Consider the following 16346-nt stretch of genomic DNA (forward strand, 5'->3'; position numbering starts at 1 on the left):
AATATTAGCTAGAGAATGGAGCTAAAAATAACTATCCACAAGCAGAAATATTCACACAGAATGTGTGACAGGACTAATTAATCTTGGTTTCCACTGGACACATCTGCTAGGGGTGGCGTTCTGTCATGTACTGAGGGTTGTGAATAGCTAAGTCTGACCCAACAGCATGCTGATGTCAGTCAACAGAAGTGGTGTTGTGTTGAGATGGAGTAAAAGATCACCAGGGTAAAACAAACACGGCGTCTCTCTCAGGCTACGACACTCACGTGTGGAAGTTCAGACTCTGGTTTGCGGTGAGCCAGCAGTTTGTAAGTCCTCAAGTTGTTCTCAAAGCTCCTGCATTTAAACACAAACATATAAGTGTCATTATTCTATTTAATAAAATGTAAGAGTTATATTTGTAGTTATGCTTAAAATTCATACAACATACACACTACCGTTCAAAAGTGTGGGGTCAGTAAAACATTTTTTAGAGGATACATTAAATTGATCAAGTTACTTTTACATTATTACAAAAAATATATATTTTGAATAAATGTTGTCTATTCATCAAATAATCCTGAAAGAATTTTTATCACAGTGTCCATAAAAACTTTAACGGGTTTAAACATTGATAATAAATGTTTCTTGAGCTTCAAATCCGCATATTAGAATGATTTCTGAAGATCATGTGACTGAAGACTGGAGTAATGATGCTGAAAATTCAGCTTTGATCACAGGAATAAATTACACTTTAAAATAATAATTATATTATTGTTTTTATATATATTTATATAAATTATATATATAAATTATATATATTATAATGATAATATTTCATGATATTACTGTCTCACTGTATTTTTGATCAAATAAATGCAGTCTTGGTGAGCACAAGACTATTCGTTCATAAAATCCTAAAAAATCTTACCAACACGGAATTTTTTAAAAGTAGTGTACATGCTACTCGCAGTCAAAGTTAAACTACAGTCAAGATACTAAAAGTAGCAAAGTTTCAAACTAAACGTAGCAAACGCACCTGCCACGTAGCCGCACTGCCTCTTCAAATTTTTTCTCATCCATGGCCTTCTGCACCTGCTGAGTCTACAAGACAGAAAAAGCACTTCCATTATAATGATATTATGACATGTATTATGTTGGGTTGAATTGATTTGTTGGAAACACTGTCAGGGTCATAAAAAATATTTTCCACAAAGAATGTGAAACTAATGTCAATTTCAATTAAGCACATTTTTCATTACTGTAATGAATGAATTTAAATCAACCTGTCCAGACACATTTTATATTTATTGAATTCTAATTTTTATTTAATTATACAATGCTATTAAATATTTAAATAAATACAATTAAATTCAGCTCATAGGGATGCAAATGCCAGAATGATTCATGAGTGCGGCAGTAATGCAATGCTCTCATTCCTCTGCTGAACTGCATGAGCGTGGATCTTTATTATCACAGCACTAAACCCGACGTGGCATGTGTCCAAGCCTTACCATCTGCACACACTCCATGAGGGGCAGCCGCACAGACTGGTTCCCACACAGAGACACCACGCAGGCTGGCGTGTTTGCAGTGGTCTCAAGCAGCGCCAGAACCGCCTCCACACCCATGCGACTGGCCTGACAACAAACACAAAACACCATTGCAATCTGTAGTGCTTTAGCCTGCTCACTTTATGCATAGAAATAGTTTCACATGACAGAAAATGCCATTTTAAATCACCCTAGGGATTTACATATGTTTTCCAACCAGCTTACATAACGTGTAAGAGGAAATATTTTTGTGTGTGTTATTTGTTTAAGCAGACTGTGTTTGTCTATTGCTGTTGCTTATTCAAGAACCAATTTATGCATGTTGAATCCAAGGGTTATTATACTTTTCCTACTGTAAGTGTTATTTGTGTTAATCGACAGCATGCCACATAAAATGTACATAAACAAAACGTTGAAAATAAATGGACCACTTAGGAAAGAAGCTGTTTTTCTTTTCCAGCATTATTTTTCCCTCAGTTCCCCAGAGTGCACTTTAGAACAGCAGAGCAATTGCAGTGTGTGGACATGAAATCTGCTTATGTAATGAATCTAAGCTCCCCCAAACCCTCCTGTTTTTATCCCCGGGAGTTTCTCACCAGAATCCTGTCAAATGCTGAGGGGGTCCCTCCTCTCTGGACGTGGCCCAGGATAGTCACACGCGTGTCGAAGCCCAGACACTGAACCACCAGCTGGAAAAGGGAATAAAGAAGATTTAAACTTGAATTATAGGAATCGAGGGAATTTAGAGGTTTTAGGTCATATTTTGTCAACACAACTTCTTGTCCACGACGCAAGATAACATTTAATTCCAAATAAAGCACATTTCTATGAACATTTTGAATTTTCAGTACAACATGTCTTCATAATGTTTATACATCTTACAGTAATATATATATATATATTAACCCAAAACTGAGTTATTCATAGCATCAATGTTCAAGCTGCTCTTTTCCATTCAATGAAGTTAATTTAAAGATTTTAAAGCTTAAGATTTTACCTTAGCTTTGTTTAAGAACAGATCACATTTTAATATAGTCCATGAGTTGTATGGACCACATTTATAATGCTTCTGTCTTTTTAAAAGTTAGACGGCCCCTGGTCACCATCCACTTTCATAATATTTAAGAGCTGAGTTAACCTATAACATCTCCTCTGGCATTCTACTGAAAAAAGAATGTCATATGAGACATTAATGAGTGAGTAAATGATGCCAGAATTAAATTTGTGGGGCAAATGTTCCTTTATATGTTTTGCTGAATATAAATTGCATACAGTATAAAGTTATTTAATGATAAACCCAAGTACAAGCACAGAAGACACAAATCAGTCATAGTACTACATGCATTTAGCAGAAAGATTCACAAGAAAGCTGCAACACACATGCAGATTAAGAGATTCAGCATTAATTGGTGAAACCAGAACAGCGTCCCATGCTAGTCAGTAAATTAGAACCCATCTTTTAGCGGTTAGTGTTAAAGACGGTGCTAAACATTGTAAATAATTCAACTCCTGAAGGACCTTTTTCAGGGTGAGGAAATGTACTTCCTTTCACTATGAATAACCTGAACAAAGAAAACATAAATGTTTCCACAAGCATGACTAAAACTAGATTCTTATATTGTCTGTGTGAAGAAAATTCCCATGTTTCTATGATATTTTGTCCCATGATAAGGCTTAGGCTCCCACACATGTACACTAGTTTATAGTATTCTGGAAAGTAGAAGTTTTTTTTTTTTTTTTGCAAGTATATAATTCATGTCAGTTGCACAAATAAAGTGGGACGATATATGCAATGAAGATTAAAATTTAGGGTTAGAGATTTTTTTTAAATAAAGTATGAGCAATGCTAATAGTGACGCTTACCTAATGTTTCTTGTAACACAAATTATTCTAAAGAAAAGAACAGATAAGACTGAACTGTAAAGCACTACGAAATGTGCATGCTCCTGCTTCGGGTAGCATTCAAGACACGTATGCACTGATGCCGTGCAGTAGTTAAGTAGAGGATAGCCATAGCTGGTTATGTTCGAGGTGACCACATGTGCCTTACCAGAAAAGAGTGTGGGTGTGTTTAAGCAAACCACACAGGACAAAGCCAGAGAGGGAGCACACACAGAGCTCAGAGAGGTCAGGGATCAATGCAGGAGCCGGATCTCTATACACCATGTACTTACATTCTTTACATGTTCTGAGGTAATGGGCTGGTTGTTACGATCAATCGCACCTTCAGCTACTATTATGATATTCAGCCTTTTCATTCCTGCTCGTTTCTATGAGGGTAAGAGACAGGTCACAAACTGATGACAAAAACAACGGGAGAGATTCAAAAAGCTGGAATTGAGGCTGCAGAAGTGGCCCATGAAGTAAATAGCCACTTACTGGAACGCCATTTCTACTGAAGCAACTTTTGCTCAAGTTGCTCAAAGTAATGAGAGTGGCTTGCTCCTTGCAAGATTACCTACCCAGATCTTTAACCACTACACCACACGACCCAGTTAAGGTGCATTCTTTCTAACAGCAATTCAATTACATTGTTCGCCAAGTCGCTGTACTTTTGGTCGAGGACTCCAAATGGCTGTGCTGCTGTTCAAGGTCTTTAAGTACATAGTTGGTCGGCAAGTTGCTGTACTGTTGTTCAATGTCCCAAAGTCGATGTGCTGTTGGTCAAGCAGTTGCTGTACTGTTGAACATGGTCACCAAGTCAATATACTTTTGGTCAAGGTTGCCAAGACACTGTCCATATACTGTTAGTCGAGGTTTCCAAGTTGATATGCCTTTGTTCAAGGTCCCCAAGTGGCTGTGTTGTTGGTCAAGGTCTGGAATTGTTCGCCAAGTTGCAGTACTTTTGGTTGAGGTTGCCAATGCACTGTACTGTTGGTCAAGGACTCCAAGTGGCTGTATGTTTTTCAGGGTCTTTAAGCCACTATATGGTTGGTCTGCAAGTTGCTGTACTGCTGGTCAATTTCTACAATTCACCATATTGTTGTTTGATGACCCAAAGTGACTGTGCTGTTGGCCAAGGTCTTAAAGTCAATATACTATTGGTCAGCAAGTTGCTGTACTGTAGATTGAGGTAACCAAGTCATTGTTCATATTCTGTTGGTTGAGGTTTCCAAGTTGCTATACTTTTGTTCGAAGTCCTCACATGGCTGTGTTGTTGGTCGTTCGCCAAGTTGCTGTACTTTTGGTTGAGGTCGCCAATGCCCTGTACTGTTGGCCGAGGACTACAGGTTCTGTACTATTGTTCAAGGTCTTTAAGTCACTATACGGTTGGTTGGCAAGTTGCTGTACTGTTGGTCAATGTCTAAAAATCACAATATTGTCGTTTGATGTCCTAAAGTAGCTGTGCTGTTGGACAAGGTTTTAAAGTAGCTATACTGTTGATTGAGAAGTTGTTGTACTGTTGATCATAGTCACCAAGTCGCTACACTTTTGGTCATGGTCATCAAGTTGCTGTACTTTTGGACGAGATCTCCAAGTGGCCGCTATATAATGTTGGTCGAGGTCACCATGTTGCAGTACAGTTGGTCAATGCCTTAAAGTCACTATTATGTTGGATCGAAAAGTTCCTTTACTGTTGATCATGGTCAACAAGTCGCTACACTTTTTGTTGGTCAAGGTTTTTGTTGTTCGCAGACTTCACTTGGTTATGCTGTTGGGCAAGGTCTTAAAGTTAATATACTGTTGATCACTGTCAGTTGAGGACACTAAGTCACTGTTCGTATAATGTTGGTGTACTTTTGACTGAAGTCGCTGTGCCTTTGGTCAAAGTTTCCAAGCCACTGTACTTTTGGTCAAGGCCATTAAGACTAGTGGACTGCCGTTTTCAAATGCTTTCGGCAGTTGTGCTAAACCCTTTGCCACTTTTCCAAAGATCTTTGTCGATTATGATCAGGGGTGGCAGTGGCTTAGTGGTTCAAGTAGGTTGTCTACAAACCGGAAGGTTGGTGGTTCAATCCCTGGTTCCACCTGACCAAGTGTCGAGGTGTCCATGAGCAAGACACCTAACCCCAGCTGCTCCCGACGAGCTGGATGGCGCCTTGTATGGCTGACACCGCTGTCGGTGTATGAATGGGTGAATGTGAGGCAACATGTAAAGTGCTTTGGAGGGCATTGGGTCTGTGAAAGCGCTATATAAATGCAGTCCATTTACCATGATGCCTCAAATTGCCAGATCTTATTGAAAAAGAATGATTTGTGCACCATTTATCACTGTAAATTGCTGTCAGTGTGAAAGCCCTTGTACATCGTGTGGCATGTGGTAGAATTTGTAGCATAAGTCTTTAGGTCTTTTTGGAGTTTAATTGGAGATGGGCAACTGCAGTTCCAGAGAATTCCAGATTTTTGCTCTCTCCCTTTGAAAACATCCAGTACTCACATCCTTTACTATACTAGAAGTAATAGCTTTTCCATGTCTGTCAATGGCTCCTTCAGCGACTATGATTATGTTCAACCTTGAACCTCTGGATCGAGTCTGGGGCAGTGAACACATTTGTTCCAAAAAAACATAGGCATGTTGCAAACAGAAGAATATGCTCGAATAAACAATACATTTTGTGGTAAAATAATTAATTGAACACAGATGACTCAGGGATCAATATCTTATTTAAACTGTAAATGTGTATGTATAACCAATATTTTAGTAGTGTGTAATTTTTCAAGTAGTATGACTATTTACATAACTGAGAAAGCTACGTCTCTAGCAAGTAGTGATGGCAAGTTATACATTTCAGAGAACATTATACTTTATCATGAGTGAAGCTTAACTCTAGTTCATCTATTTTTTTTAATAAGCAACAGTTTTAGAATCACTTCCCCAAAACTGTGTACAACCACAAGCATAGTTTAATGGTTTTGACGATTTGTCAGGTGAAGAAGTACAGTATATCACGTGTGGTGCATGTAGATTTAGTAGAAATTATGTATTTTTGTTTTACCGCAGAGAGTTTTTGACACATTTTATCTTCCCAGCCATCCTCAGGGGGCATTTCAGGAATCAACACCCAGTCAGCTCCACATGCCAGGGCGCTCACCAATGCCAGATAGCTTCATACACAAGCACATACAGATATAGAAAACTGTGTCTGATTTGACAGTAGACAGCATAATTTCACCGTTAAACGCAAAAAACATGCCAATAATATGTTTTGAACACATCCAGGGCAAAATGGATTGTGATAATATGTAATAATCTTACCCACAATGCCTGCCCATCACCTCCAGCACAAATGTCCTCTGGTGACTGTAAACCACAAAAAAAATATTAGCCAAATAAATGTGAATCACTCAAAAATTGGCATATTTTTTCACAAGAAACAACTTGCACAATTGTTAACCTTTTCTGCTTTGTTATGGACAGTTGAAGTACCTCTGAGCTGTAGTCATGATTGCATCCACCACCTCAATGATTCTGTGGAGGGCTGAGTCTGTTCCTATTGTCATGTCGGTGCCACAGAAGTCATTGTCAATAGAGCCCACCATGCCCACAATGTGAAGAGCAGAGTATTTCTGAGCCGCCTCCTCATCAATCAGATCTATAATAAAAAATAACACAAAAAACTTATAAGATCCAATTCTAGACGGTAGACAATTTTTTTTATTATTATTTGCATATCAATCTTTATTTTTTGGGCTAATTTAAGCCTACCGTAATTAAATAGTTCTTAACCAATATTTTCAAAATTCAGATAAATTCAAGCTAGAACGCAAAATAGCTAGAACGCATTGTATGTGAAATAAACAACATCCTCAATAAACTAATTGTATTTCTCTCTGTCGTCTGCAGCTCATACCTTGCTGGACCAGCTCTGCCAGCAGGCCGCTCCACTCCTCTCTGAAGAGATTGGCCCCGGTCAAACTGCCGTCTCCTCCAATCACGCACAGGTTGGTGATGCCCCTTTTCACCAGGTTATGAGCCGCCTTCAGACGACCCTCATGCGTGCGGAAATCTTTGCATCGTGCGCTACCGATAACAGTGCCGCCCTGAAACACAATCACACAAAATCTTAACCATTGTAAACATGAGATTGAAAAGGTATTGGCTCATTATTTGGTGTTTGCTGAATGGTCAGAGAACCCTGTGACGTTTACAGATATCAGTTTCTCCTTGTGAGATCACGGGTGGTAACCACAGCAGGGTATCTGCAGGGTTTTAAAATCAAATGTAAGGTTTTTTACTCTTGCCCAAATAAAATGAATACCATTATGGGTAAGGTATAGCGCAATGTCCATGGTAACATCCTAAACTGTAAAATGACTGTAAATATGATTATTGTAACAATATAAACTCAAATAATACAGGTTTTGACAAAGCCAAAAACTTGTATAAAATGATAAACCTCACATTTCAGTCTTTTAACTATTTTTTATGAAAAGGGATGAGTCAAAATGATAAATATCTAGTTCAGTAATGAAACCCCAGTAATACAGGTCCTTTACATGCAATCTACAAGCAATCACATGATTACAGCATGACACAAGCTGACTAGCCTCTGCTGATCCTGCAACCAACGAGATTGCTTGCTCAACATTTAAATAGTCTGGTTCATTGTTTGCTGTAAGCTAGTCCTGCAGACCGCTATTAGAGTTCCTCTGAAACCCTCCACCTCCCCCAGCTCCACCTGCCTAGATCTGATACGAGATGTATGCATGTCTGTTTATGCAGCATATCTTACATGCTCACAGCAGCATGTCAGTGTTTCTATTAGCAGTTGCAAGGCCATACCACAGCAGCAATAATCAAAATCAGAAGCAGCAGCGTAACAGATCTAGTCCACCAGGACCAAATTAAAAAACCTGCTAAAACTATTCAGAGAGTTGACCTGATAAAATATGGGTTGTTTTTCACATTGGTCTGAACTAACACTCTCTGACAGTAGGTTGCGCTGGTAACCCGTTTACAAAGCAGCAGTGCTTGTTATAACAAGGCAACACGTTTGCATCTATGATATAAACACCATAAGGTAAACATTTTCATAAATGATCAAGAGTTGATCATAAGCAATCGCTTGGCATAAATGCATGGTATTAATTTATTGCAAACTGCTCTGAAACCGCAAGCCTGTAGAATGCGCAACAGCACCGCATTTTTACTTTAAATCATGCATATCTCACATTGAATGAAATCATAGCCTTTTAAAGTGTAATAATCAATCACATTAGGCTGTATTGTAATTCCTGTTTTCTATCCCCAAATACCTCTTGAAATCAGATTTGAGACTTTTAAATGGCCTTACATTTGTGAGGACTATGAATAGTAACCGATAACTGTGTGACAGTACGAGCAGAGGTATGTATAAGTGCTTTGAGGGGTCGTATGATTCTCATCACACTCACCACTTGCAGCATGCTGGACACACTCTCCCATTTCGCCTCCTTGATGTTGTCGCCTCCATCCACCATACCCTGATAACCCTGTAAGTCACACACACACAAACACATAAATAAAATCCCTCCTCCTATCCTTCAATAACCTCTTAGTCACCAGAAATGAATTCAATTCTCCATTTAATCTTATGAAGCAGCTTACTGAGATTGGCACGCAATGTTCTGGCTTGGCAAAGACATGGCTTTGTGTTTGCTACATGGCACAATCTTGATGTTAACGATGAAGTGTGTCATTTCTGCATCATTAGCAACACTTGCCTTAGCAAACGATTTAACAAATGACACGTTTCACCTTAAATAATGAGGGATCAGGAGAAAATGGATGTGTGGGCTTCTTCACTGAAGCCATTGCATAAGAGCACAGTGGGCGAAGGTGTTTGGCCCATCACAGCCAGACATCTCAGGGCTTATCATGTGATGCTAATGGAAAATTCATGTTTATATGAGGCCAGGTATACAGGCCTTTAACTCAAAACAGTTCTGCAATTCCAACAACTCTGTAGCAGATTAATATCATGTATAATGCATGACTTGTTTAACTAAAAAGGCTGTGTGTACTCATAATACGTCTCTAAATATTAACATTTTTATATTGGAAATAAATGATTGGCCATTTGGAAAGGGGAACAGCAACATCGAGAGCCATTAGACCCATATGTTGCACAGCACTGACATAGACACTAGTTTGTCTTAATGTTTACACATCATAAGACATACCAGCCTAACAGTATCATCTGAATTACGTATGGATGAACTAGAGACTGACCTCATGAACGAAGTAGACTTTGGCTCCTACATAGATTCCCATACGGACAACAGCCCGAACGGCAGCATTCATCCCTGGATGCAGAGACACAACTCACAAATCACTTTATAGAGGAATAGCTATAGTATAATACTAAGACAACAGGTTATAAATGGCTTTTTGTTTAGGTTAGCACTTGATATTGTAATGTGAGGGTTATTGGAATGTTTTTGTACAGCATATTATAAAAACTTTTAGGGGAACTAAAGTAATTTTCTTCCATATTTGGTCAACTGTTGCTAGCCTCCTCCTATAATAACTCACTCAGACTTCAAACTTAAAGTACCTCTCTGTTCAAGCAATGGGAAGGAAATATAGCTTTCAATGTCAAAACATTCATTCTGTGTGCTAGAGTGATGTCCATAACATAACAAATGGTTAAATCTGCTAAATTTGCCCACTGAAAGCTACACTGCTGTTATTAGGTAGCACATTACAACTGACTGGGACGAAGTTACTAAGAAAGAACCAGTGTGAAAAGTAGAAGAGCTCAATTTCTTAAAGAAAAAAAGGTGAATACATTTCAGCAGATTCGTGTAGTCCACACGACTCACGCACTATATTCCTCCTAGTCCTCTGAAGTCATTCATGACAAACTTACATTCATGCCATTATTCACTGATAATCTTCACGTTCAGTTTGGACGTGAGCGCTTAGCATTTGCGTACAGCAAAATGTGTAGCCTTTTATAGTATAGACGATAGTATAGTATAGCACAGACACTGGACAAATATGAAACTTTCTAGTGTGCATGTGTCAAACTGAGGAGTGCTAGATGGTATGTGGAAGAGCTTAGAGAAGTTTAGAGGAAAAATGGTGTAAAAACTAAATAAATAAAAAAAATAGGATAAAAATAAATAAATAAATCTGATTAAAATATACATAAATAAATACATATATTAGATTAAAATAGATTAAAAAAAATAAAAAACATGCAATTAAAATAAAACTAATTTTAAATAAATGAAAGAAGAAGTGCAAAAAAATCAAATTAAACTAAGTCACTAAAATAAATTGATTAAAATAAATTAAATTTGCTACTACAGTAGTTCTACAGTGGGAACACTTTTTTTTTTTTTTTTACACATTTATAACATTCATTTTTCACAGTATTAATTGTGTCTTTATACATTATTTTTTTTTAGCTGCCTTTTCAATTTTAGGATGGGGTTCCCTTGCATGTGGATGGTCATATTTTGGGGGCTGTGGCATACAAGACTGAATAGCCCTGTTCTAGTAAAAACCAAAGTATACATTAGGTTTTACATGGAAAACTATTTATTTTCAGTCTTTTTGTGTTCTTTTGGAGAAAGGAATTCATATGGAAACAACAATGCTTGGTGGTTTCTAGGTGGTCAACAGTCTTTAGATCTGTAGATAGCTTGGGTTCCTCCTACAATGCAAGTATTTGGGATTTCCACCTGTTTCCATTGTTCACCAGATTGCTATATCTGAAGTCAGATGAGAGCTCTAGCAGCCCAACAGGTGCTGAAAAAGTCAAATCAATGACTGAAGGTGTCAATTTCACCATGATCTCAATCTGTCACTGTCTATCAGTTTATCTAAACAGACAACAAATGAAGTCCTGCTATGTATGTCCTGCAGCTGCTCTAAAGTGTCAACAGTGTTGGGGTAGTTACTCAAAAAAAGTAACTAGTTACTAGTTACTAGTTACTTCTGTAAATTGTAATGAGATTACTTTACTAGTTACTGCATTTGAAAAGTAACTTCACTACTTATTACTTTACTTTCCCGTTTCTTAGATACATGGACAAACATCATAGCCCTATCATCATTTAGCCTGCATGTCCGCATAGTGTTTATAAATGTAGCCGATAAAAATGGCATGTAAAACCATATAAAATAACTATCCCTGTCTGCACAAAGAAATATGCCTCACTGTAAAATCTACAAACAACAGGATTATGTCCGTGGTGGTAGACACATGATCAGGGCTGGACAGAGATAAATATTGTATTTTATTTTGACGGAAACTGCAAAACTGAAACTTTCTTCTCCATCTGTATTTTGACCATAGACCGTATATAAGAGATTTTGACCGATACACTGACACTGCACGCTCGCTCAAAGCCCAAAGGGGGAGGCGTTTAAAGATGTGATTGGGCCAGTCCAGTGTCAATCAAGAAAATAACCAATGGGCCAATCTACGTGTTTCATGGGCCGGTCTGTCAGAAAAAAAACTAATGCTGACTTTTTTTAACCAATGCATTACACCTGCACTTACCCAGCGCCGCCAATTAAGCAAAACAAAACGAATGGGCCGCCGATGTACGAGTTTTATGAGCCGTTAAGACAAACGAACAAAAAAGTTTTAGATGCATCGGATCGGCCCAAAAAGCCGTGAATCTCCCGGTAGTCCCGATGTCCAGTACTTGCCTGCCAGGGCATAGAGTGAATTTCTGGCAAATATTTTTGTCCTTTCGAGCAACAAACTGAAAGTAATGTGAATATCGCCACTGGCCGAAACTCGCGTCTCCGTCTCCATCTCCATTCCTCTCTGTCCTTCGCACCAGCAGCTACGTCACTCAAATCGATCTCTATGGCAACGGTGCCCAGGCAAGCACACACACACAGGCATGCACGCACCACTTCGACAGATCAGAGCTTTACACACATGAAAACACGGCTTGGGTAACGCAGGAAAGCGCGTTCCTATAGTCTAGTAAAGTAGTATAGTTACTGATATTTTTAGTGTAATGCGTTACTTTACTTCGTTACCCAAAAAAGTAATATCGTTACTGTAATCCGTTATTTTGTAACTCGTTACCCCCAACACTGAGTGTCAATGAATGATTTCATAACACGTATAGCCTACGATTGACTGAGAAATGTGCACGTATACATTAAGCCACTGAACTGACTAACATTGCATGAGTGTTACATCAGATCAGTCACTACTGTAGTGACACTGCATTTGGTGACTCATTAACTACTATGAAATTACATGTAAATGTTTTTACCACACAGTAAGTCTTACAGTCAAAAATAATAATAGGCTTAAAAATAATATACTTTTATAAAGGAGTGACTGAAATGGTCTAATAAACTAGACTGTAATTTCTAAAGGAACTACTAGTCTTTGCAATGTGGTTGTAAAAGTGCACTTCATGTGCACATCTGAACTAACTTTTTATTATTATTGTAATATGACTGAATCATCCTGACTGGGTTACACAAGTCATTATAAGGGTCAGATCAGGTAAAAACAGCGTCTTCGTGTATTCAATCCAATGCACGTATTCAATTCTTACAGCAAAGGTATAATGTTTAATTATGACTGCGAGAAACGTGACTTTGGTTCATGAAGCGGCGCGCGTTGGTCACATGACTCAGATTCCTGTGACGTACCGGCTCAAACGGGTCTCCTCACGTACGCATCCTGTATACGCGTTAAACCCTTAAAGTCACATAATTCACCTATTCTTTACAAAATAGGCCACTTAATGAAGAAACAAACATGACTTTTAAAAAGCACCTGCACGCGATAAACACGGGAAAGTGACTGCGCAGCAACTTCCTGGTTGAAGGCGAAAAAACTTCACATCGATGATTGACAGACAGAAAAGCGCCGATATGAGGTAAAAGACAAGACGGTTATTAATTTTAAGCAAACATAAGCAAGCATCAGAATCTTTTAGGCTCGATGGTGGCAGTGAAGATGACATGCTACGTGCTCTTCGTGAAGGTCACGTGATTCCGCAATGCAGTGACATTCATTTGGAATAAATGCTATTCAATCACATACACACCTAACATTACATAATAGAAACGCAAGAGAAAGCTGTCCGTTATATGAACACGTTATGCCAGAAATTAAAGCTTCACTGTCATCTGTAATGTAGCAAGATGTAGCAGAATAGTGAATTTTGCATCCTCACCATCATCTCAACCTTCATTTATTGATATTAGCCAGCCTGGACAGCCAGCGGTGGTGGATCTAAATAATGACAGACATTCCTATCCTATGCCCTAAATCCTATGCCCTAAACATCAACAATGTGTCAGTCAAACGCATCACAATGCAAGATATATGACCTTGTGATTATCTGATGATTACATTTCAATCTCCTCAGGCCCTCAAGGGCCATTTCATCCATCCTAACGAGAAGCGAATCTAAGTATAAGGTTGTAACAAAGTTGCATGTATACAGTGTAACTGATTAATGACGGAGCTGTCAATTTAACACTGATAACAGTGAATCGCTCTGTATAATAAGTAGCCTACGTACCAGAATGAACATCAGATGTCATAATGATAGGGAGAACATTCTGAACATTTTAATAGGATATCACACAGATAATAATCATAAGTTAAAGTGATACAATATAGGAAAGCTATCATGAGATGTCAGTGAGATGTCTACTGTACCTTGAGCATCTCCTCCGCTCGTCAGCACTGCTATGGCTTTCCCAGCGCCCGTCAGGTTCTCGAAGAACTTCTTATTGTCTGGCTGAGCCATTTCCCCTTTTTTAATACTTACAATATGTTAAAAGAATAATTAATTCATAAATTAAACTCTATATGAAAGTGTGCCGGTTGAGGGACTATTCTCCCCTCTCCTCTTCTCTCAGCAGCGGTCTCCTCCTGTACGTCCTCTCCTCAACCTGCATCAACAGTTTCTGTGACTGACAGATTTCTCAGCCAATGGCTGAATAGGTCAAGAATTCTTGTCAGAAGGTTGACCAATAGTAGCCGCTCTCGGCGACGTTTCCGTGTAGGAAGGTGATGTAGGCGGGACGATCATTTTGCATTGGACAAATATGGTCCGGCAAATATTTCCGGTAACTGTCAGACGCTGTCAAATCGTTCAAATTTAATGTACAGTATGTTACACCTATATATTATTTTTTTTTTTTTACGGTGCAATTAAATTATAGATTAAAATGAACATGGGCATCTTGCTATCTTTTTAACATACAATCTTGCTATTCATTTGTGTTGTGTAGCTTTTAAACCGTTATCTTTAGAGCATGCTGTCGTCTGTTGGTTAGTATAAGAACTGCAAGGGAATTTCAGTCACTCAGGATTGTTGTTATTTCTAAGAATGAAGATTATATTCTGAATTAGGCGATTCTTCCAACTGATCATATGGCAGTGACAGGTTTTTTGTTATATATATTTTCTAGGTTTGTTTTATTAAAAATATTGTAATATACAAAAAACTTTGTTTTAAAGTATTTTACTAAATATTTGTTTACAAAGTATTGTTTTATTCTTTTTGTATAGTACCTCAGTATACTAACACATTATCCCCTGGTTTCACATACAAGCCTTAAGTTAGTCCCAAACTAAAATGTATGTTTGAGCTGTTTAAACTGAAAGTAACTTGCACTGACATCTCTTAAAACATGTCACTGTCATTGTTTTGTCTCAAAATGCACAACAGTTTTTTTCTGAGGCACAATTTAAAAAAGCTGTTGTAATAAGGCCTAATATATATACTGTCTATTTATATTCAATCCCAACACCATATGACAGAAGTATGAAACAGAGATTTTATTCATATTCTTTTTTTTATTTTTGTTCAATTACAGATCATATACAGTACAATGAAGACTCACATTTTAACAGTAAAATATATAAATAATCTAGAGTATACAAATCTCACACAGCAACTGTTCATGACTCAAAATGTCATGAATTTGAAACATTTCGTGTATTACAATATGTGCATTTCATAACATAATTTTACATTTAAAAATATATAAAAAGGCTTATATCAATCAAGCTTATCACACACTCAAAAAAATATGAATTTGAAACATTTTGCATACTATGTACATTTTCATAACTTTTAAAAAATATATGCAAAAGACATGCATAACGTCTCTAACGGCGCCTTCTGGTGGAGCGTTTCTCCAGCCTCTGAAGAATCTCTCTCAGTTTTGAATTAATGATTTCCCATGCACAATGTGAGTGGGACTGAAAAAAAATATATATTTATAGACATTTAGATAGATAGATAGATAGATAGATAGATAGATAGATAGATAGATAGATAGATAGATAGATAGATAGATAGATAGATAGATAGATAGATAGTCTTACCTTTTTCTTAAGAAAAGCATCTAATTTCTTAAAGCATGTGATCACAGGTTCCTTTTCAACATTTCCAGAGTGATGAACCTACCGAAGAAATGCAGACAGCGTGATTATCATGTTGACAATAAGCTCTGTGACTGTATCATAACTTCTAATGCCACATTCTGTGATTCTTACGCAATTGCTCAGGGTATGACGGGCGTGACGGAGAGTATCAATAAACGCCCCTGGGTTCGGATTCTCCCTGTACATTGTTTCTGCTTTCTTGACAATGTCAACCAGAAGGACTGCATTATGATCCACCTGTAAATAGCAAATATTCATTTTATCATTATAATTGACTTGTATAAAACACCTTTAATCAGATATAATATAATATAAAGAAGGATTGCAGATGTACAAACCATATTGACCAGATGACGTGGATCACACAGACTGTCTTCTTCATAATCAAATGCACAATCATGAGATATCGCAGTGCCCTTTGAAAACACAAAGCGTATGCGTTCAGTTCATGTTGCAAGTTTATATTGAAAATCCTTAAATCAGAGTTATGGAC

At 37.7% G+C, this 16346-nt stretch overlaps 1 protein-coding gene and 1 long non-coding RNA gene across 6 annotated transcripts in view; both read right to left on the bottom strand.

Moving 5' to 3' along the window:
- pfkpa (phosphofructokinase, platelet a) overlaps positions 1-14372 on the bottom strand; it is a 29696-nt gene extending 15324 nt beyond the window's left edge. For 3 of the 5 annotated variants that reach the window (XM_079601077.1, XM_079601079.1, XM_079601080.1), the window contains exons 1-12: positions 14114-14372; positions 9685-9758; positions 8868-8945; positions 7325-7514; positions 6901-7066; positions 6730-6774; positions 6470-6578; positions 3707-3802; positions 2129-2221; positions 1494-1619; positions 1019-1083; positions 267-336 (exon numbers count right to left, since the gene is read on the bottom strand). In XM_079601077.1, coding sequence (XP_079457203.1) covers positions 267-336; positions 1019-1083; positions 1494-1619; positions 2129-2221; positions 3707-3802; positions 6470-6578; positions 6730-6774; positions 6901-7066; positions 7325-7514; positions 8868-8945; positions 9685-9758; positions 14114-14204 — 1203 coding nt within the window. In that variant the 5' untranslated portion in view covers positions 14205-14372. Of the gene's footprint in view, positions 1-266; positions 337-1018; positions 1084-1493; positions 1620-2128; positions 2222-3706; positions 3803-5910; positions 6007-6469; positions 6579-6729; positions 6775-6900; positions 7067-7324; positions 7515-8867; positions 8946-9684; positions 9759-14113 lie in introns of all 5 variants that reach the window. The other 2 variants (XM_079601076.1, XM_079601078.1) reach the window with 1 other exon arrangement.
- Positions 14373-15476: 1104 nt separating this feature from the next.
- On the bottom strand, positions 15477-16023 carry LOC306992756. Its single transcript, XR_013796338.1, has 3 exons — positions 15965-16023; positions 15794-15871; positions 15477-15667 (listed from the first exon to the last, which is right to left on the bottom strand). It is a non-coding gene; the product is annotated as an uncharacterized lncRNA (long non-coding RNA).
- Between the last annotated feature and the right edge of the window lie 323 nt (positions 16024-16346).

The sequence above is a fragment of the Phoxinus phoxinus genome (genome assembly GCF_949152265.1).
Source record: "Phoxinus phoxinus genome assembly, chromosome: 24".
Classification (NCBI taxonomy): Eukaryota; Metazoa; Chordata; class Actinopteri; order Cypriniformes; family Leuciscidae; genus Phoxinus; species Phoxinus phoxinus.